Source organism: Myripristis murdjan, chromosome 4 (genome assembly GCF_902150065.1).
Source record: "Myripristis murdjan chromosome 4, fMyrMur1.1, whole genome shotgun sequence".
Taxonomy (NCBI): Eukaryota; Metazoa; Chordata; class Actinopteri; order Holocentriformes; family Holocentridae; genus Myripristis; species Myripristis murdjan.
This window is the reverse complement of record NC_043983.1, coordinates 18,966,898-18,989,193: the sequence shown is the minus strand read 5'-3', so window position 1 is coordinate 18,989,193 and position 22,296 is coordinate 18,966,898. Positions and strand designations below refer to the sequence as shown.

Sequence of the window (22,296 nt, the reverse complement as noted above, 5' to 3'; positions counted from 1 at the left end):
GTTAATTTTAGGAAAATATTTCTGATATTATCTATCCATTTGTTAAAAGGGACACACTGTGTTTAAACTTGCTTAAATGAAAGTACATCTTAAGGATAGAAATGTTCTAAATTTAGGGGAAAAGATACAACTAAGATGCAAAAATGTCAACTGCAATGATGAATGCATTTACGTCTCTGTATAAGTCCCACTAGTTAGATGATGCAGTAAAGATCGCTGCTTAAGTTGTACGCAGCCATTACAGCCTTTGAGGAGTCCTGCAGAGCTTCAAAGGATAGGGTAAGGAGACGGTGCTTCTTCAGGAGATGGGTGTGGACTCAGGTATTGGACAGGTAGCTCCTCAGACCCCTCCCCTCTCTTCCCAGTATATATGACATTCCCATAGAATCCTATAGAGGTTTCTGCTTGTCCACTTTGCGTCTGTAGTCCACATCACTCTTTTTTAGAGTGAGGTAAAAAGAGTTGTGGAATCCTGGAGCCAGTGGAGCAAACAGCAGCAGCTCTGCTCAACCTCAGCGCCAACATGTTGTACCTGGAGACGGGGACTGCAACATCCTACAACGAGGTAAGGCCGATGGAGGAGCTCTTCACATGGCGTCAGGCATCGCACCCCTTCCCTTGGTTGGCTCCCAGGAGCTTAGTGGGACAAAAAAAGAACTAAATAGAAAAACAGAACAGCGGAACTAAAAGGCCGTAAATTTTACATCTTTGATGAAATTGTTTAGAATCATTTTGGTTTTGTATTCTTTAACTTGCTGCTAGATTTGCGGCTACACTTTTTTGTATTGTCTTTTTCTAGAGACTGTCCTTTAGAAAATAATCTATATTATGTGAATAAGAGAAGGAGAAATCAAGAATAGCCAGAATTTTTTCCCTATCAAGTCACATTTACCATAAAAAAAACAGGGAAAATGGTTTTGCCTTCGATTCCTTGATGTTTGTGTTTCGACTCAGTGACAGTATGTATGTGTTTGCGTACGTGTGTGTGTGTGTGTGTGTGTGTGTGTGTGTGTGTGTGTGTGTGTGTGTGTGTGTGTGTGAGTAGGGGAATGTAAACACCTGGAGTATCTCCTGAATAGTTTAGTTTTGTAAAATGGCTGCTATCTGTCTTGTCACGGATTTTGTTGCCTGCTGTGATTTTTTTCCTTGTCCTTTGTTGTTGTTGTACGGACCCCACACACTAGAAAATAGCAGTTCCAAAAACCATCTTAGTTGAGAGAGCTATGGCTCTCTGTGTTAGTTGTCACAGAGAATAAAAAACAAAAAAAGGACAGCAAATTCTTATTTTTGTCTATGAATGACTGAGTCAGCAGCAATTGGTTGTAAACTTTGTACCACACTGAACCTCTCATCTTGTGGTTTATTTTAATGATCAGAAATTATTCTAAAATATAATAGCCTTAGACTGCATATGCTGCCACTGTTGCTTCAACCTGTGTAAGAAAATTTGCTCCTTCAACAACACATATTATCTGTGTAGTTGTTAAATGCATCACAGATGGGATCAGAAGTTCATGTGAAAACACCATTAACAAGTCTAAAACTATAGGTGTGACCTATAAAGTCAGAATACTGTTGGGACCAAGAGTTTTAGTTTTCTTTTGTGTGACAGTTCTCATTTGTACCTTGTCAAGATCTCTGACCTCTCCATTAAATAGGTTCTATATTGTGAAAAGGTTTTCCTACATAACTGTAAAAAGAAAAGAAAAGAAAAGTCTTTTTTTGTTTTGTTTTTTGTTTTTTACTTCTGTGTGCCACTGAAGTGCCACTGCAATCTCAAAACATTCCCATCCCCACTCCCATCTTTTCACACTGGGAGTACAAGTGGCGTGATTGATGAATCTCTGTTTGCAAATGAGAAAAGAATGTCAGATGTGAATGATAAACACTTTAGGGAAACATTTTAAATGTAGAAAAAAGCTGTTTGTATTACAGCTATTTTACTTAACAAATCTGAGAAATTTCATTTTTTTTTTTTTTTTTTTTTTTCATAAAATATAGAGGGTTGTCATTTCCACATAAAGTTTTTGCTTTTGGTTTTCCATGCACACAACTTGGCAGTACAGATTTTGTTCTATTAGATGATTTTGCAGGGGTGTAGTTCACCTTAATATTATTAGTTCATACAGGCTTTTTTTATGAAGAAAAGGGTGTTGGTCCCCCAAAGATAGTTGTTGTCATCAAGTTTTTTTCTATCCGATATATATACACAGTTTTTCACAGATTTGTTTCTGTTCTGTGCCTTAGGCCCCAGTTCTGCTTTATGTCTGATTGCATTGGTCACCTATTGTGCCCTGCAAGAGTTTTGTTCTTTGTGCTGCATTTTTACAAACTATATCCTGCATCTAACCATAATGTCAACCTCAAGAACTGCGACAGATTCTCAGATTGCAGGTTGTAGATAGCAGGTGTGTCAGGTCAGTGTCTTTTAAGTTGTTGAGCAGGGGGTCTTTAAGTGGTGTCCACCTCAATCCCCAGAGTGTCTGTGGTATCAGGTTCTCCTACCCCCAGTCTCCTGGGAGCCGCTAGAGCCATTAGAATGTGGCTGGCCAGGCGCTGCTGTTTAGTCCAGGATCGTAATTGCTTTAATGGTGTGTTGATGCAGATACAATCACCTGCTCTGCCCACCCCAGCAGGTATGAGGTGTAGATAGACCCCCACCCAGTCCCACCTCAACCTCTACCCCCGCTCTTGTGGAGCTTTTAATGCCTCCCTCCCCTGTGGTCACTCATCACAGTCCTGTAGACTCTCTTATACGCCGGCCCAAGGTACACAGAGCAGGTCACCAGAGAGCCTGGAATGGCAGCTATTCCCCCCCTCAGGCCAGGTCTGCTCTGGTTCCTGTCATATATCGGCAGGTCAGCCTTCTGGCTTGATCATTACTCACGCTTTTGCAACCAGTTAACATGACTAACAAAAATGGCATAATTGATAAATTAGGATTTAGGATATTGTGAAGCCTATAAACAAGAGAGTCCAGAATAAGACACAACAGTTTAAGTGCATTTATCTGGCCAATAGCCTGTCAATAAATGTAATTCAATCCACAAGGACTTTGAATAGATGTATCACTTTGCTTTATCAAATGCCACCATGTTGGCATTAATATTAACTTTAAAATTAGGACTGCTATGTGTATTTAAAATATCCATGATATGTACTCCACATAATTCAGATTCCTGCATTGGAATCAACAGGCTATCACTTTGAAGGTCAACAGTCTCCTTTTGCGATTGGCCTGAAATGCTCACTGCAGAAAGTGTCTCAGACAAAGAAATGCTTGAAGGCCTCGAACAGACTACACAACCTTTCAAAAACTTTATTAAAGGCTGTCTAGTATGTCATGGCTGCTGATTTACTGCTGCTCTGCTTAGCAGGCTGACTTCCCAAAGGCCTAAGCACAGAGTCGCCTATAAACAGAAGGAATTTTTAAGAGCCACTAAAGTGGTGATTAAATGGTTGCTATATTACAGTGGAATAAGATCTGATTAAAGGAAATGGAGGGAAGACCTGAGTCTCCCTTGTATGACCGTTGTAAAAGCTGATATCCAGCTTCCAGTCAATTAAACATTCAAAACATGATGAGTTTTAGGTGAGATTGTACAGCTGGGCCCCAGTATCTGGTTATTATCTCTTTATCTCCTCATTCCTCATCTTTGATCTCTATATTCATTTGGACTATGAAAAGCACTGTCACAGGCCTTGCATTAATGAGTGGTATTTTATTTCAGGCATGCTGTGTTTTTGGCTCCACGCTTTTATCTGTGATTTGTGGTTCCCGGCCAGCATCAACCTTTTCATTAGAATAATAATTTGACATTGATAATTAGTGCCTGTCACATCCAGCTTTGCAGCTTCCAGCATCAGGTGGTGGGAGAGACTGTGTCATCCATGATTTGCTGAGACCTACTGGTGCAGCTGCAGATAAGGCAGAAGTGTATTGCGCCACTATCCAAGAAATCACACTGATTTCAACTCTGACTCACCACATACGGGAAAAGTTGTTTTAAACAGGAAATTGTGTCACAGTTAGTTTTCCCATAGAATAGGGAAGGGTTTTCTCCATGCTCTGCTAGTATAATTCCTGGAAAATGAAACACTAATCACATCTGTTATTGTTAAACTGCAAATGAATCCTTGCATGACTGATCTGTTTCTGTGATTTCAGTCTGACCAGGTAAGGCTATGCCCATTCTTTCTGTTCTGATGTCAGACGCACAGTGTTGCAGCCCATTCAGTTTAAATCTCTAGTAAACTTCTATGCAGTTATCCCATTGTAAGGGAGTGTGTATTTGTAAAGCCTCTCCCCACTAATGGCTAGAGGGTCTCCACCAGAGTGGAATTGTCTTTGTGTGTGTGTGTGTGTGTGTGTGTGTGTGTGTGTGTGTGTGTGTGTGTGTGTGTGAACATGTGTGTGTACTCCATTCACAAAACACTTGTCTCCTAACACCTGCATGCCCAGCATATTGTTCTCCAGACAAGCTCTTATAAGCCCCAGTGTCATTGTTTCCGGAGGCTTAAGCCGACTTGTGCCGCGCTCACACTGACCCTCATCCAGCAGCTACAGCTCCCCTTTGGCGCTTCTGCACAAGTATGCTGAGGTTGACTTGTATGACCTCTCTGAGGTGCTCTGTGTGTATGTGTGTGTGTGTGTGTGTGTCTGTGTGTTTTTGTGCGTGACTGTGTGTGTCTGCCTCTTCCTGTTTCTGTGTATATGTGTACTTGTGTGGGTTTGTAGGTAATGAAGTAGCATTAGTGTTTTGCATTTACTAACTTGAGTAATAGATATACAGTGCAGCCTACCTCCTGTGTGTTTTTGTTGGTCACCTGGCACATAACTAACACCTGGCAGCACCATGGGTGTGAGCTGGACAGCTGTGGTCAACCGTGCCTGAAATAAACAAGAGGCCCTGGAGAGATTAATGGCTGTCTAAAGAGCGAGAGCCATGGCACCTAGTTTAGGAATGTGCCATTTATAAATGGAATGGAATGGAGTGAATGGCAAGCAGAGCAAGCAGGAAGGGTTGGCTACAGCCCAGGCGTATTCTCCATCCTGTTTAAAGGCAGACATTTTAATTCCATTCGTCCCGTCTGAATAGTTTTGGTTGTGGTAAAGGGGAGGCAGGAGGCTAAGGTAGTGCTGATATATCTGTAGCGTGATTTTGATCCACAAACAAACAGGACAAGGCTGGTAATGATGGTGGCATGTATTAGAGAATCTCATACGTTAATTTCTACATGACTGGAAAGCTGTTTTTCTACAGTGTATTGAAATAGCTGAAATTGAGCTCTGTGAGGATTGACAAGTTGACTTCACAAAAGAGCAACATCATGTATCTAACACCGACCAACATGGCACTTGTTTGGGTTTACTAGGAATCAGACTTTGTTTTTATTTTTTCATTAATTAGGGCCCTCGCCTCTCTGGAAGAGGGCCCTATTATATTTGTAGTGTTTCTTTTTTTCTCCTCCTTGTCCTTCTTCTTCCTGTTATTACATCTCTTTGACACTTAATTTGACCCCCTAAACATGCTCAAAAACTCACCAAATTTGGCATGCACACCAGGTCTGGCGAAAAATTCGATAAAACCAACACATGACAGACTGCTTTATAACGTAAAATATTTACATTTAACAAGCCAACTGTTTGTTGAATCTGCATGAGTAAGATTCATTGATATATTACTCCTGTCTATCATTTTGAATCACAGTCAAATTGAAGCACCATGACATTCCTCTGTAATGAGTCAAGACATTCCTATGTTGTTGCCCCTCTCACCCCCATCCCATCCATTTTGTTTCCAGTCACAGTATACAAACCTGGGGCTCCTGAACAGCATGGACCAGAACATCCAAAATGGAAGTTCCACCTCCACCAGTCCCTACAACAACGACCATGCACAGAACAACGTGACAGCCCCGTCACCCTATGCCCAGCCCAGCTCCACCTTTGATGCCCTTTCCCCCTCACCAGCCATCCCATCCAACACAGATTACGCTGGGCCGCACACCTTTGATGTGTCCTTCCAGCAGTCTAGCACAGCAAAGTCTGCCACCTGGACGGTAAGACACAGGCTTTCACATTTGCTTCACTGTGTGCAAGATGGTTTAGGTATTTGTATTCCCATTTGCACTGATTCTGGCTTTGGGTGAAATAGCCTCTGCAAAAACATTTAATGGAGTACCAGATGGATAATAATTACAGCTTTATCACAATTATGGCTGCTTTAGGACAATTCAGACGGTGTCAGGTAAGTTTTTAATTACAGGAAGGTAAAATGAATTGGCTTCCAAATAAACCTATGTCATGTGCTGTCCAGTGATCTTCACTGTAGCACTTACTGTATTACACTGTGTGAAAGGTTAAAGCCAAACATAACATTACAGTTATGTGGAAATACTGTTTGATGCAAGGCTGAATCCACGCCTTTTTCATCGAGAATCAGCTAGATGATTTTAATTTCCTAGGCTAATATGTGTCCTCTTGCACATGTTCATTTAGTAAATATGGATCCATGGAGACATATTTGTCAACATAGCAACTGTCAAAATAGCAGGTCATCATATGCAGCAGTAATTTGCCTGGGTAAATGTTAAATAGATACACCTGATAAGCATGGAGCCTTTATCTAGAAAATCTACACTCTAGGCAGACTCAGGTGTGCGCTATATGAAAGTCCTAAGTTGCACAACTACATCTGGCAAAGAAGAATGTCACTTGAGATGTAAAGCTTCAAATAATGACAAAACCCCAGGCATTTCTCTTTAAGGCTCAGACATTACACTTGCTTAACCTCATCTTACGAGATAAGTGTTCACTGTGAGAGACATTTTTTGCCTTCACATCAGGCCAAAGTCTTGATAAATGTAATTTTTGAATCATAGACAAAACTTTATTTCCTTGAATAATGACACAGGTTATAAATCAAAAGCATCTACTGATGAAAAGCTTTAAATCCTGCTCTAATACACCTTCACCGAGCAACAAACAAGGCTCACGTGCTGCCGTGAGCTTTAGTCAAATCTCAGTTTACTCACAACTTGGGCTGAGTTCAAGGGAACTTTGGTGATCACAGAGGTAAACAGGCTTAACAGTTAGTCCAGGTGTGGTTATGCCCTACGCAGCAAGATGTCACCATGTGATGGCTCAGTAAACCTACACAACCAGCTCCTCCTGCTCTGTCATTATGGATGACAGGGCTAAAGGACAGCTGTTGTATCAGAGCCCCACCTGCTAGGTTTGTTTATGTCTCTCATAGACCCACAGAGCAATGCTTCATTGTGTCAATGACAAATCAAAGCGAGTGCACCCTAGCGGACACCAACGCTAATTGGCGGCATAGATTTCACCTCCAGATGGAGTTGTTGCCCATGTACGTGCGACGTGTTGATAATTCCGTGTCGGGCCATGCCTTGCACTAAATAATCTATTATAAAGTATCTCGTAATAAGGCTAAGAAACGTTGAAGTAATACATTATTTAAAAATGCTCTGACTTGACGTGTCATTTACTATATCAGAATGACTGTTACAATCCATATAAGCTGTCATTGTCAAATTTGGCAGAAGGGATTTTTGAAAAACGTGTGAGCTTACGGTATAAATTTCAATATTAATGCACCATGCCTCTGAGTAAACAGACTGAACCCCAGGAGTACAGGGCGAACTCGCCTTGTTCCATTAGCCACGCCAAGTGTGGGATTGTGACATTTACCCAATTCCCACACCGCCTTGCTCATCCCTCTCATTTTCACAGTCCAAAAACAAAAGTGTCTGGCTGCAATTGTGTGGAGGTAAGAGTGTGGGTTGTGAGAGGCACGCCCCAAACCTTGAGCTACTCTTTGGTTCAGGACACATACCCTGACAAACACATGTAGAGTAACAGACCAGCGTATCCTGCAGTCATAACACATGATGCAAGACTGGTTTGATTGGTCTGACTTGATGTTGAAAAATAATGGATCACTGCTCTCCACTTGTTATTGAAAATAACCATCGTTCCCAAAAGTTTAAACTAGATATTGCTTTCTTCATTGTATTTATTGATTTCTATATAGTATTGCTTTCTTTATAGCTTTCAAATCTGAATCTTAAACTGAAAGCAAGGAAAGCAAAGTGGAGGAAATTAACTGTGTGTTTTTGCATGCTAGGTCAGGTGATCAAGCATAATTCATAATGCATAATACTTTATATTTTTCAGAAAGAGTTCAGTAACTCATTAAAATAGTTCATTAAAACGTGCCCTTAGACGTTTACATAAAAGAGCAAAAAACTTTGTTCACTGTAATACATCAAGTGACACTTTCTAGAGCATTTCTGAACCGTATGGACTCTAACATGGACAGTATTATATATGGGTGCACTGTTGGTTCAGAGGAGAAAGCACTTAAGATTATTTATAAGCCCCTATAATCATATGTTATATTAATCTGGGTACGAAAAATAAGAAATTATTTGAAAAACAGATCTACCAGTCCCGAAAGTAAGTCTTCTACATCAGTGGAAGAGCAAGAGAAAGTGTCGACTTGTTTCTATTTAAGAGCATCGTCTGAAAACACTAGGATAACCTAAAATCATTTGAGGGTTGACTGTCTCATTTTAAGGGCTTTTGATGGCTAAGTTTCAGTACATCAACTAATTACGTAATATCAGATGCAGTCACTTATTTCCTCTGAGGAGAATTTGTCATAATTTTACATCATTCAGCGTTGTTTGTGATGGTTATTATGCTGATGTTTTTCTGTAATGGCCGGTGGAGAGAGTCCTTTTCACTGTGGTCTCCACAGCAGTCCCCCTAATTCGAGAGAATTGTGATTATAGTGTTGGTTTCCACCTGAAGGAGGCACCCCCTTCTGATCTCAGGAGATCTTTTGTAAAGCTCCCATAATCTCAGCCGAATAGCTCAACCACTGGACTGATGGACGGATGGCAAAGAGCCACTGAAGATGTCACCAACACAGGTTTATTCCATGCATAGAACTGCTAATGCCCCCTTTTGAAGGCCTGTGGGATCTTCCTCGGGACTTAGTGGACTATGTACTGTGCTTTTTGATGACTGTTCTTAGGGAGACACACCTAATCCCTAACCCCACACCTTAACCTCTTCCTGTCTAGGATGACTGTGACACACACACAGAGATGCAACACGTCAACATTTCCCAGAATTGCTCCCACACTGTCTTCTGTTTGGTGCTCTTGCGATGGGCCGTAACATCCCAGTTTTGTCATTTAGTTAGACAAAAAAAAAAAATCAGACAGCAAGGTCAAATAAATAATGTCAGCATGGGTTAGAGGTGTTTTTTCTTCTTTGCTTTACCAAATTGATGGAGTGTCGCAAATGAGTCAACTATTGTTGGCTACTGATGCAACTATTGTGAGGCTAAAGAGTGGTTGTGTTTGCCTTGTGTATTAACTGCCACCACATAGTACTAAAAGGAGAGGAATGTCATGGTTCGGGCTATCACTGGGACTCTGTAGAGCCAGAGGGGATTACAGTAATGGATTGAGGGCCTGTAGATAATACTTGTGTAAATACCATGTGCCTCTTTCTTGAACCCTGTGCTCTTGGAGAGGGCTCTGTCTTTTTGAGAGAGTTAAGCTCGATGGCTGCATCTCACATTGCGCCGGAGGAGGAGAGCCCTTCAATGCTCAAAGAGAAGAGTGTTCCAGCGAAAGGCAGCAAGACACAACTTGCCTCTGGAACATCTGCGGGCCCGTCCCACGCCTCACGAGATGGGGCTGAGACTTGTTTGTGTCAAGAAGCTTGTCATGACTTGCCCATCACAGAGACACAAGCCCTAAAACCTACAGATGGGAAAAAAGGAGAGGGGGAGATTTTTTTAAGGCAGAGATTAAATGATTTTATGACATGAGCGTGATATCTCAATAATTAGTCTGAAAAAGCTCATTCACTGACAGTTTTCATTATATGAGTTTTCTTTTTTTACCCCTGATGAAATACTATTACAGCTTCCTACAGTGGGATGTACAGCAACAAATAAACAGACATATGTTGTAGTTGTATAAATACAAAAGGAAGACATTAGTCTGTCAACATGAGAAGATTGTCATTTCTCGGATCGAGTCTGACCAAAGATCATTAAATTACGGGTGCTCTCAACACACAAAAGTCACTGTTTTGTAAAGTTTGAATAATAAGGTTGTATAATACAAACATGTTTGTTGCTTTAATACCACTTTAGCTGAGTGATAAGTAGACCAAAGGCAGCAGTGGGAAATACTTTTTTAAGTGAAAGAAAAAAGGAGAGAAATTATTAATCCATCTGTTGAGCAAAATGACAAGCTACACTTTGTTTTGGCCATTATGTTGGCTTTCATTTTTATTTTCAGTTTCAGTTAACTTGGCTGTAGTTGCGTTGAATTAGATCATTGGTGAAGACAAAGATTTGACTTGGTGACAGATGCATATCTCACTCTGTGAGTATTAGCTAAATAAACATAATGTGAGTGTACAGATTTGCCTTAGGACAAGTGTCATTGCTGGGATTGGGCCACTATGGGGCCAGTGACTACAGTGTGAGAATTTTTTAGCAGGAGTTGTGGAAAAAAAATGCAAAGATCGCCTCATAGAAGAAATATATTAATAGTAGATTTTACTCAATGCTGTCCCCTATTTTTTCTCTTAAAGAAGCAGGTGTTTTACCTCTTGCAGAGCAAGAGTGGAGAGGAAAAAACTCCTTTGCGTTACTGTTGAATTAAACAGGTCTGGGAGAACCTTTAGGCATGATATGACATGTCAGGTATGAAGAAGACAAGACCAGAGGCGCCAAACAGTGCTTGTTTAAGGCCCGATGTTCGTCAGGACTTGACTTCTGCATGCGCCCGCAGCGCCTGTCAGGGAGAAAAGAACGCTACAGCTGTGGGCTTGCCTCAACCTGTGTTGCACAGGAAGTGTGTGTTTGTATGTTGGAAGTGTCTCATATGTTAGAAAGTAATTTCTCACATGCAGCACTGTACAAGCAACAAACTAAACTCTGTCTGTTATATGAAGTCTGATTATTACATGAACATAAATTATTATACCAGCTTCCAAACTGCAGCTCTTTATGTCCAGAAGTTATAGTGTTATTTTTTTAACAGCAGCACTGCTGAGCAGTAGTTGGAGTGCCTTTAGCTTCTTTAAAGAATAGTATCACAATGTCATTGATTATTTTTTCCTCCTCGCTGCCACGTCTGCCAGTCATTGTCACGCTACCCACTTTTTACAAACACTTAAAAGTTTTCTTTCAAATGATTGTGATTAAGCAGCTCTGTATTGTGTGCTGTGTGTTCCCTGGTCGTGTAATTCACATTGTGACCAATGAAAGGCTCATAATTACATGTTAACACCTGAGCACCGCACCCTGTGTGAGCCACTGAATCCCATCAGTCAACTGGCTGCCCTCCACCCTGAACAGTGTTAGCTTTAGCTGTGTGCTCCTTTCAGCAATCAGCGGCAGCTCCCGCTCTCACTGCTGAGCAAACACAGCACCAGAAGCACATATTTGTGTGCTTGAAATTTGTAGCTTGAGGGCTGGGATGGTTCCCTAGTGTGTGTTTGTGTGTGTGTGTATGAGTTTATGTGTGTGTGCAGTGGAAGTTTGAAACATGTAGTATATAATCTAAACAAACTTTTGTTTTCTGCTTTTAAAATCTCAGACTTTATCTCAGTGCTCTTAGTTGTGCTGTTTTCACCCCCAGCTAAACAAAACCAGTGCTTTGTAATTATTCAAAACGCCAAATACTGGCCCTTTATACAGACCCTCTCTCTTTCTCTTTTGCTCTCTTCTCTTTCGCTCTTCCCTCTCTCTCTCTGCTTGGCTTCTCCACCTCATTTAGCTGATTGACAGAGGCGTACGGGGAGTATCAGGTTAGGACCAAGGGGACAACTGCAACCATTCATCTTATGTTTTTTTTTTTTTTTTTTTCAAGAAGACCTTTTGGAAAGCTTTGATTTTAAACCAGCAGCAACTCAGTCATCGTGTTGACATACATGTCAGTATATCAGTATAAGTGTCATTCATGTGGATTTAGTGTATTGGGCACAAATGGCAAGTTGGAGCACACATAATGATGCTCAGATTTTATTTTTAATACCTGAGCGTTTGCCTTTATGCTAAATATTCTCTCTCTCTAGCAGTTTGTATTCACAGTTCTCATGCAGTGTTGTGTCCCTCGTACACTGATATCAGTTCATCGTGTGTGTGTGTGTACAGTTTATAATGAGGTCACTTGAGGAAAGGAGGATGGTTGAGAATTTGGGTTGTTATTAACCCGCCTTTATTAGTGGATCCCATCTCCCAGGGAAATGCACTGGAGTAATACGTTTAGCTTGCGAGGGAGAGGGAGAGAGACGAGAAGTTACTGTTTGGAGCTTGTCCTGATGAAAGGAAAGGTTGTGCCTGGGGAACAGAGTGGAAATGTCCGTGCCAAGCTTGTGTAATATTAAAAGTCAGCACAGACAGGTACTGGGATGTGTTCCTTTCTTTGGAACAAAACTTAATAGAGATGGAATTTTATGTGCCATTGTTCTAGAACACAGCCCCGAGCGGTTTTCACAGCATTCACATTTCTTTCCTCAGAAATGAACCTGACAGGAAAATTTTCCCTGCCCGGCCGCCCCCCCTCCCTCTGCCTGTGTCTTCAGCACATAGAGGATTTAAGGCTCTGCTTACACAGTATTGATTTGAATGGTTTGTTTACACAGTTGGGTTATGCCTGTTAGAAACATTTCACTCTTTTTGATGGCTTTCTGGTTATCCATTCTAACAGCGCCAGGGAGCAATATCCATGTATTATTAATGACTCTTGACTTAGAAACTTGAATGTGAGCCAGATTGTGTGAGCAATCATCACATTTCGCCATAAATCATAGATGGATCATCATCCTCAGTGACTACACTCTGTTCTGGGATGAATCCTTCACTGTTGTGGCGAAAAATGAGTCAATCATTTTCAGCTACACAATGAAAACTGCACTTAACATAACATAGCTTGTGAAAAAAAACAAAAAAAAACTGGAGCTTGCCAGCATCTTCAGAAGCCTTATTCTGTATGACAGTGGCCATCAGATGCTTCAGCAGAGTATTTCTCCCTTGAAGATGAAAGCCAGGCCCTGTTTAATTGCTGCTGGAGGGGTCCATTTTATGGCACTCCTCGGAAGTCCCACAGGCGCTCCATGAGACATCACTGAGGTTGCCCAATACACATTCCTTGCACCAAGTCCTTTCTATCTCTCTCTCCCTCTCTCTCTCTTTCTGTGTGTGTGTGTGTGTGTGTGTGTGTCTGTGTGTCTGTGTGTCTCTGTGTGTGTATCATTTAAGTAGGTCATAATCACAGTCTTGCCTTTAACCCTTTCTGCTTCAGGGGAAACCAGAAGTGCCCAGTCCATGTAACAGGTGTTCTGGGGATCAGTTCATCCTTTTAAAATTTAGGCTGAAGTTGTTTTGAACCCTGAAAGGTTGTGAATATCATTATCTTTACTTTCTTGTCTGCCTTGAAATTATCGATTCTTAAGTGGGTTGTGTAATCTTTTGGCTTTTCTCCTTTTCTCTCCCTACTCTCCAGTACTCAACAGACCTCAAGAAGCTGTACTGCCAGATTGCCAAGACCTGTCCTATTCAGATTAAAGTCCTGACCAACCCACCCCAGGGGGCTGTAATCAGGGCTATGCCTGTATACAAAAAAGCTGAGCATGTCACAGAGGTGGTCAAACGCTGCCCAAACCATGAACTTAGTCGCGAGTTCAATGACGGTGAGAACTTTGATTTAATGAAGAAAAATTGTCACTGAGAAATTATGTTTCACCTCAGTCAGCGTTGTTTGTTGTTTACTCCTTTAACGACATGATGTAATCTTGCTTCTAGGACAAATTGCTCCTCCGAGCCATCTGATCCGTGTAGAGGGCAACAGCCACGCCCAGTATGTGGAGGACTCCATCACAGGCCGTCAGAGCGTCCTGGTACCCTACGAGCCACCACAGGTGAGCTGCCCATCAGCCTGGAGAGAGGCATTCTCCCTGCCCTGTCAACGCCACATCGCCACCTCACCGCACTGACGCTGACAGATACGGCGGTGACAGGCTTCTAACCAACCCTGGGCCTGGCAGTCCAACCATCTCTCTCTTATGCAGATCCACCCCCCTCCTTAACTCAGTTTTGACACCCAGCAACTGGTGTCCCCAAAAGCCCCTCAATAAGATCACACTGTGGCATTTTAACTTAATCTCTATCCAGCCTTAGAGGGAAATACTGCTGTTTTTTTTTTTTTTTTACATCTTCTCTTTCACTTATTTCTCTGCTATTTCAGGCTCTTCTAGACTGTTTTGTAAGCAATTTATGAGATATATACTTCAAATTCCTGCAGCACTGACTGATTATACCAATAAATTCAGTTTAATTCCTGCTCATGTATCCTATACTCTCTGAAGCTGTAGTTCTTTGCGAAGGCAGTGCCACTTTTGTTTAGAAGGATGATTTCCTTTTTCCTTTGACTCAAAAACTAGCAGCAAGTTCTCTTACTGCATAAATCACACTTTCCTGTCACTTTATACTATACACCATCCCATTGACTCATGAAATAATTATCTTTTTTAACAATGCTGGCCACTTCAGCAGCATTTTTTCCGTCTAGAGTGTTCATGAACTGTAATAATCACATCAAAATAAATTAATTTAATTGACCTTGGCTTAAATCATAAAAGCAAAGCCATACAATCTGAAAAAGGCTTTTGGATATTTTTCAGAAAGGCCTAATGGATAAGAAAAGGCAGAACAAAAAAAAAAAAAACATTTTCTTTTAAGCATCACTTACACTGTTTCTGGTTTACACTGATATCTGCCTAGTGTTATTGAAGGTTAATGTCATTCTTCTCTTTCAGGTGGGCACGGAATTTACCACAATTTTGTACAATTTCATGTGCAACTCGAGCTGCGTGGGTGGAATGAACAGACGCCCCATCCTCATCATCGTCACCCTGGAAACCAGAGAGTAAGACACAGCAAAATCATCATCATCAGTGGTAGCTTTTCATCCCTCCACTGATGTGATGAATTGTTTCTGAACTCTGTTGGTGTCTTTATCCTCTCCTAGTGGTCAGGTATTAGGCCGCCGCTGCTTCGAGGCCAGGATCTGCGCTTGCCCGGGTCGAGACCGAAAGGCAGATGAGGACAGCATCCGCAAGCAACATGTAACGGATGGCACAAAGAGCAGTGAGGGTACGAAACGCCGTAAGTAGTGCTGGGGCTGGTGAAGGGCTGACAGGCTTTGGTCTTATCTGACACGCTTCCAGGTGCAGAGGCCCTCGACCGCTGCACTCGCTAACACACACACACACACACACACACACTGCACGCTGCCAGCACACTTGCTACTCTCTTGCCTTTACTCCATGCTTGTCTTCCAACCTGCTCCTGCTTACAGGCTGACTGTTTAACAGGTGGTCAGTGGCACTGAACACTTTTCTCCGTTCTTTCCAGCCTTCCGCCAGGTTTCCCATGGCTTACAGATGTCCTCCATCAAGAAGAGAAGATCTACAGATGAGGAGGTTTTTTGTTTGCCTGTGAGTTTCCCTCTCTCTTTCTCAGGGGTTCATCAGGGAATTGCTGTATTGTGTTGTTTATTATGTGTGTCTTAGCTGCCCGTTGACTTCTGTCCCCTCTATCCCTTGCAGATCAAAGGCCGTGAAATTTATGAGATTTTGGTAAAAATCAAAGAGTCTCTGGAACTCATGCAGTTTCTGCCGCAGCACACTATTGAGTCATACAGGCAGCAGCAGCAGAATCTCCTTCAGAAACAGTGAGTACCAGTTTAGATTTCTGACATAGCAGTGCTCCTTTGCTCTCCTTTGCCACCAGAAAAAGACAGATCTACATTACCAGCAAGGTCCACCCTCGGATTTGATTGATACAGTTACCATGTGACTCGTTTTAAAATGTGCCTAGTCACTGTGCCTGTGCCATCTTTCTCTTTCTACATGACTTGCTTGACGATGATGACAATCGGGCAAAGAAAATCTGACTTAACCAGTCTTTTTCAGATGAGATTGTTGTTGTTTTGCATAGAGTGCAGTGACTCAACCCGATTAACTTGTTGCTGGAAATGTGCTTTGCAGTAATAAATGACCATGCATGGATGGTTTTGATTCTGCTTATTTTTTTGCCGCTGCAGCACTCCTGCATGGTAATTAACCGAGTAAAGGCTGTTTTAGCTGAGACAAGGCATGGCTCAAAAATAAAGTTCTTCAGTGTTTCACAACTTCAGTCTAGAATTTGCTTCATGCTTGTGCCCTAGAGGGTGAACCTTGCATCATGTAGATCTGTTTTTTTTTTTTTTTTTTTTTTTTTTTTCCTTATCCTCTCTCATGGGATATGAGCCAAGCCTGATGAATCGTGACAAATGTACCTGGCTATGCTTTGTTTAGGAGAAGCTTCCAAAGACTGATGGTAACGCCTTTGGGTACTTTGCCAGGTTTGCACAACAGCACCAGTCAGAAAATCCCTGCCTTAGTCTCATCCATTCGCTTGAGCATAATTAAAACTGTCTCAGACGCACACATTCACACACACTTTACCTAGTCCACGCCCATTCACTGTAAGCTATGGAAAAGGGTAGATGGGTGTAAATGATAGTTTGACAGCCCAATGATGATAATTACTGCTTATGTTTTAGTTTCCCATTAAGAGACTGGCAGACAGCCTCACAGTGAGATAATGCTTGCATTTGCTGTTCTGAACTTTATTTGGATTTGTTGAAGGGCTACCTGTTAACTTTAAAATTCATTTTACTGTTACTGGAGTTAGTGAGCATCTTAAGCTTCTGAATATATAGTCCTGAGAGTCATAATATTGTTGTTTTCTTTGTAAGATCCGGGACATTCAGCCCACTTGACTCAGTTCATGCATATGTAAATTCTCAAGGAGATCCTCATAACTGACTTCCTTTGCATGCCGCTTTGTTCCACTGCCCTTCCTGCCTATCTTCATGATCTCTCATCTGTATTCTTAACCTCTACTATGTTCCCCTCGCAGCCTATAAAATAAAGGGTTCTGTCAACTTCAAGCAAGTGTGTCAGGCCTTTTTTTCTCCCTCCTTTGTTAGTAAAGGTGCTGAAAGACACCACTCCGCACATTCCAGTGATGTGATGAAACAGTGTGATCTGTTGTTACATAGTGCCATCTTCTGGACACTGACATTAGTGCATTTATGTGTTAAGTATGAGTTGAATCAGGTTAACACTGATTGACATTTTACCAGCAACATTTTCACACACAAAAAACAATCTTTGTGCAGTTCTTTCTCTTTTTTCCTCCATTTCTGGTTTTCCAGTAACATGTTGAGCTACTATTATGAGCCTCTCTGTGGCCACTGCTCTCTTCCTCCCTCAGTGAGCCCTTATTTCTGTTCTCTCTTCTTTCTGGTTCCTCCCTGCAGTCTGATAAAAACCCGTCTTGGTAGCCAGCTCCTGGAACCTGCAGGAGAGCAGAGGCGACGCTGCAGCTCCTCCTGAATTTCTGCCCCACATTCCTCCTCCTCCTCTCCCAGTTACATGGACCTTCTCCTTGTCTCCTCTTCTCAACCTTGTTTTCTTCTCCTCCCTTTTTTGTCTTTCCTGTGTCCCTTGGATCCTGCACTGAGGACGAGCCGTTATGAAACTCTGTTCCTCAAGTAGAGTTACATGAACAAAGTTCTGTTGCTGCTACAAAGTTGTGGAGTAGAGCTTCTCCATTTCAGTCAGCCATGGCGCAAACTACAGACAAAAACAGTCTAAGCTGTTGGCTGTACCCTTACACAATGGACAAAGCTATCCTTACATACATTGCTTATCCAGTCTTGACTACTGGATCTAGTAAAAAGTTCAAAAGTTATAATTTAGGCTCTGATGTTTTTGCATGCGTATTTTTCTGTTAATAGTTAAGGATGTGTTGGAGGGTTGCCTACTGAGACGACATTCTCAGTCATTACTGCAAAGTGTACAACTTTGGTCAGGTCATCCCTGTTTTTTTATGACAGCATCATTTGTGTCACCTAAGGATTGTTTTTGCAAAGTAACTTCATCCCAGTTGGCCTCTTCACCTTTTTCTATGGCTGAAGTTGAACAGGAACCAAGCTTTTGTGTTTGTTTTTTCTATGTTACTTGACTTGAGCTTATTCAAGCGAATGTGTTCTGTGTTTGATTCATCATGAGAGCTGGACTCACAAAATGTTAGCTGACTTGTGGGGTTCTGGGGGGAAGAGACTTTATTATTGAGAGTAACTTTGCTAATGCTGGTCATATTTTATAAACCACTGCAGGACAGTTTGAGTGTCTGTTTTTGACCTATTTTTAACTTTTCTCAATAAAATGTCTTTTAATCGAGGAAATTGCAAATGGTCACTCTGTGATATACAGAGTAGATTTCACATTTGCCTCTGTGACCATTCTGTTTGAAACAGATTATTTTGTTATTTTTGTGGCCGCTGCACTTTTGTCCGTCAGAACCTAATAAATGTTTTTTTTTCTGCTTGAACTCTGCTTTTTCTTTCCTTTGATGTTTATTTGATGTTATTTTAGGACAATTTTGCAGGAGAATGTGTGAAGGAAATTTACATTTTTATGGGCATATCAAAAACAATCAGCTAAAATAAAATTTTGATAAATCACTAAATATACTTAGTCACTATTTATGCAAGAATTTTCTTCAGTGATATTATCAGTTGCACTTAATGATAAAAATAAAGCCATTTTAATTTCTCTATTAAAAGATAATACTGATGTGTGACTAAGAGACCGGCTTTTGTCACTGAAGATGAGATTTGAAGGATGATGATGATGATGATGATGATGATGATGATGACGTAATGGCCTGTAACCTCCTGTCTCCCGCCTCAGGACTTCAATGCCGTCTCAGCCTTCCTTTGGCTCCAGTTCTCCAACTCATGGAAAAGTCAACAAGCTGCCCTCTGTCAGCCAGCTCATCAACCCCCAGCAGCGCAACACGCTCACCCCGTCCAGCATGTCTGGAGGCCTGACTGACAGTAAGTGTGTCCCTTTGTTTCTCCTCCTGTCTGTCTCAGGCCGTGCCCCACCACCAGTCCCCCCGTCCCCTCTGGGTGTAGCGTTTATGTATAAGAGCAGCGTGTCTGGGCAGGCAGGAGGGGCCCGTGCACCTCTCAGCCCCCCTGACGGGACGTTTCCTCCTCAAAAAAAATGTGATCCCTGAATGACGTTTTTCTTCTCTGGGCCTGAAGGACCTGTTATGACGGATTTTTTTTTTTTTTTTTTTTTTTTGTCATGCTGAGAGTAACCTCCACATGCCCTCTCCCCTCCCTCCCCCATTTCTGCTGAAATTATGTAAGCTCTTAATCTCAGAGAGATACCAAATGTTCACAGCAGCTGCTTGTGTTTCTCCAGTGACTCCCATGATGGGCACACACATCCCCATGAACGCTGACATGAGTTCACTGAGCCCCACACATGCACTGCAACCCCAGCTACCCATGGTACCTTCCTCCCATTGCACTCCCCCTCCTCCATACCCAATGGACAGCAGCATCTCCAGGTACCAGATGACAGAAGAGCGGGATATTTTATTTTTTTGTTTGTTCACTGTGAAAATCAACAATGTGTTTGCATGTAATTTTTCCTCAAATTTGTATAGATTCACAGTTCCCTCCTGCAGTGTAACATGTTCTGTTACATGTTTTCACTTGTCCCATTAACCCGGTCTGCTAGCCCCGCCTCCTGTGTTCCCCTAGCCTATCAGCTCCCTGTGTCAGTTCCATGTCTGCCCTTGTACCTGCTTGTGTTAATTGCTCCTGTGTGTATTTGTCTTCTGTCTTGTCTTTGTCTTTGTCACATCCTTCTGTTTGTCTTGCCTGTTTGTCAGTCAGACGTATTTGCCTTCACTAGTGTATTAGAGCCATCTTCACCACTCAGCCTGCCTCTGCTCCTGCACTGGGGTCCTCTGACCTCCACTTCCCCGACATTATTAAGCAAACTGTCTTTTCTTAAGTCAGTTAGTATATAAGCAGTGCTAGAATCTTGTTTTTCTTCAAACAAGTGAAAAAATCTGCCAGTGGGATGAGATAATTGTCCTTGTTTCTGATGCAGTGTCACTTATTTCAGGATTTTACAAAGCCAAATAAGGCAGATCAGCCTACCAGTAACAAAAAATGACATGTGATTCAAGACAATTCTAAAAGAATTTGATAAGTGTTGGAAACAAGTGGGGTATCTCATCCAATTGACAGATCATTAAGACTGAATATGAGCCCAAATAACATTATGGAGATTATTTTGCTGTGTGTGCATTTAAACAATAAACGTCTTGTTTTAAAAGTCCACGTTATAACTCTTCTCAATTCCTCTGGCAGCTTTCTTCTACGGCTGGGCTGCGCATCCTGCTTGGACTACTTCACAGCTCAAGGCCTGACCAACATCTACCAGATTGAGAACTATAACATGGAGGTGAGACATTGCCCATCTATCTGTGGGATTAGAGAGAAGAGTGTCCCCCCTGCGCAAACTAACTCTGCCCTGTGTAATGAACATTAGGACCTGTCCCGGCTGAAGATCCCTGCAGAGTTCCAGCACATCATCTGGAAGGGGATCATGGAGCACCGACAGACCATGGATTTCTCCCCACCTCCCCACATACTGCGCACCACCAGCGGGGCCTCCACCGTCAGTGTGGGCTCCTCTGAGGCCCGAGGCGAGCGTGTCATCGATGCCGTGCGCTTCACCCTGCGCCAGACCATCTCCTTCCCACCGCGGGATGAGTGGTCCGACTTCTCCTTCGACCTAGACTCTCGCCGCAACAAACAGCAGCGCATCAAGGAGGAGGGGGAATGAGGCAAAGTGGCACGATCCATCTCTATTTCTTGGTGTTATCATTTCCCGATCTACCATTTCACACTAATTTTGGAACATTTCGTGTTATTTTAGTGCAAATATTTGTTGATGGCAAAATGCATTATCAGGTAGAGATGCACTTATTTTCATTAGTGTTGTTTCTCATGATAAGAGAAATAAATGGTGTTGAGTAAAGGTGCATTTTGTTATATTCAAATTTCCTGAGAGAGAGCACTTAAGAAATGCCAAGAGGTTCAAGATTACTTTGAGTTTTTAAGTGTTCATAATTCATTCCAACTTTAAAGCATGACTGGAAATGAAACTTGTTAGAGGGCTTGTAAGGGCGTATTTCTTCTATGGGTCACAGCAAAGGCGTATTTTAGTTTCTGATAGACTTTATGGCCCACAGTTATTGTTGCTTAATTTAGTAAAGTACACTGTTTTTGATATCTGGCACACGCCAGCATTGATTGTATACATTTCAAAAATTGCCTATCAGAAGTGTTATGTGGATTGATGGGTGATTGTTTTTTTCTGCTCTAGCTTTTATGTAAACTTTTGTCTGTTTTTGTGAGACCAATGCATCACCATTTTGTATCAGGTATTGAAGTATTTAGGTTAAAGTGACAGATGGTTGTTAAGTTGGTATAGCCGGATATGATGCTCTTGATACAGTGTTTTGATACGAGTGGTAATGATACCATGACTGATGTCCTTTTTGTCTCTTTGCTGTATTCGTGCTTGCTTGATTTTCCACTGAGCAAAGGTGATAGCATTTTAAGGGCCATCTTTTACTGCCGCAGTGGATACCTAGCACATGTATTTTTTTTTTTATTCATGAACCACATTGTTTTGGTAATGGTTTGTTTTCATTTGATAGGTCGCCAAAACATATAAATGTATATACATTTGTATAGTTATTTTCTGAAAGTTTCCCTAAAGAAAATACTTGATTTTCATCATGAACAAAAACATAATGATGTGAATATTGCCTGATAGCTATATCAGCAGGAATAATGTTTGTATTAATTGAAAGGAGTAAATATGTACCCTTCACTATAGTCGATTTTAGAGGTTTTTGTTCCAGGTGGCCTGCATTGTTAAAACAGAGCGCAAAATGCGGTTCCCTATTTTTGTACAATGTGTTGTAAATATATTTCAATATACTTAGGCTATTTTGATATAAATCAAAAATAAATATCCTTACTTGCTGTATTGCATGGTAATACTCTGTTGTTTCAAGTTATTTTTATTTTAAGTACGAGTAGAAAGTGAGGTCAAAGGTGTTATTCCAGTTATGATTTTTTGATGAGTAATAAGGTCACACGGGCCAAAGTAAAACACGCACCAACATATAGTCCTACAGTCCGTGTGTGTTATTACGCTTCATTAAAACAACCAGCATACTGAGGCTAAATTTCTGTCTTCCGATGTGGAGTTTCTAAGAGTCAAATCTAACATTTATT

At 41.6% G+C, this 22,296-nt stretch overlaps 1 protein-coding gene across 2 annotated transcripts; it reads left to right on the top strand.

Annotated features, from left to right (window-relative positions):
- The first annotated feature begins 342 nt into the window (after nucleotides 1-342).
- Nucleotides 343-22,020, top strand: tp63 (tumor protein p63). 2 transcript variants are annotated; one of them, XM_030049519.1, is made up of 12 exons: nucleotides 343-565; nucleotides 5,806-6,063; nucleotides 13,567-13,753; nucleotides 13,866-13,981; nucleotides 14,879-14,988; nucleotides 15,091-15,227; nucleotides 15,477-15,559; nucleotides 15,671-15,795; nucleotides 18,869-19,014; nucleotides 19,391-19,538; nucleotides 20,353-20,446; nucleotides 20,534-22,020. In XM_030049519.1, exons 1-12 carry the CDS (start codon nucleotides 524-526, stop codon nucleotides 20,828-20,830), a joined length of 1,743 nt encoding a protein of 580 aa, XP_029905379.1. In that variant the 5' UTR covers nucleotides 343-523; the 3' UTR covers nucleotides 20,831-22,020. The 2 variants fall into 2 exon arrangements, with proteins under 2 accessions (XP_029905379.1, XP_029905380.1); XM_030049520.1 differs by having other exon boundaries at nucleotides 348-565; nucleotides 15,091-15,215.
- Nucleotides 22,021-22,296: the final 276 nt, after the last annotated feature.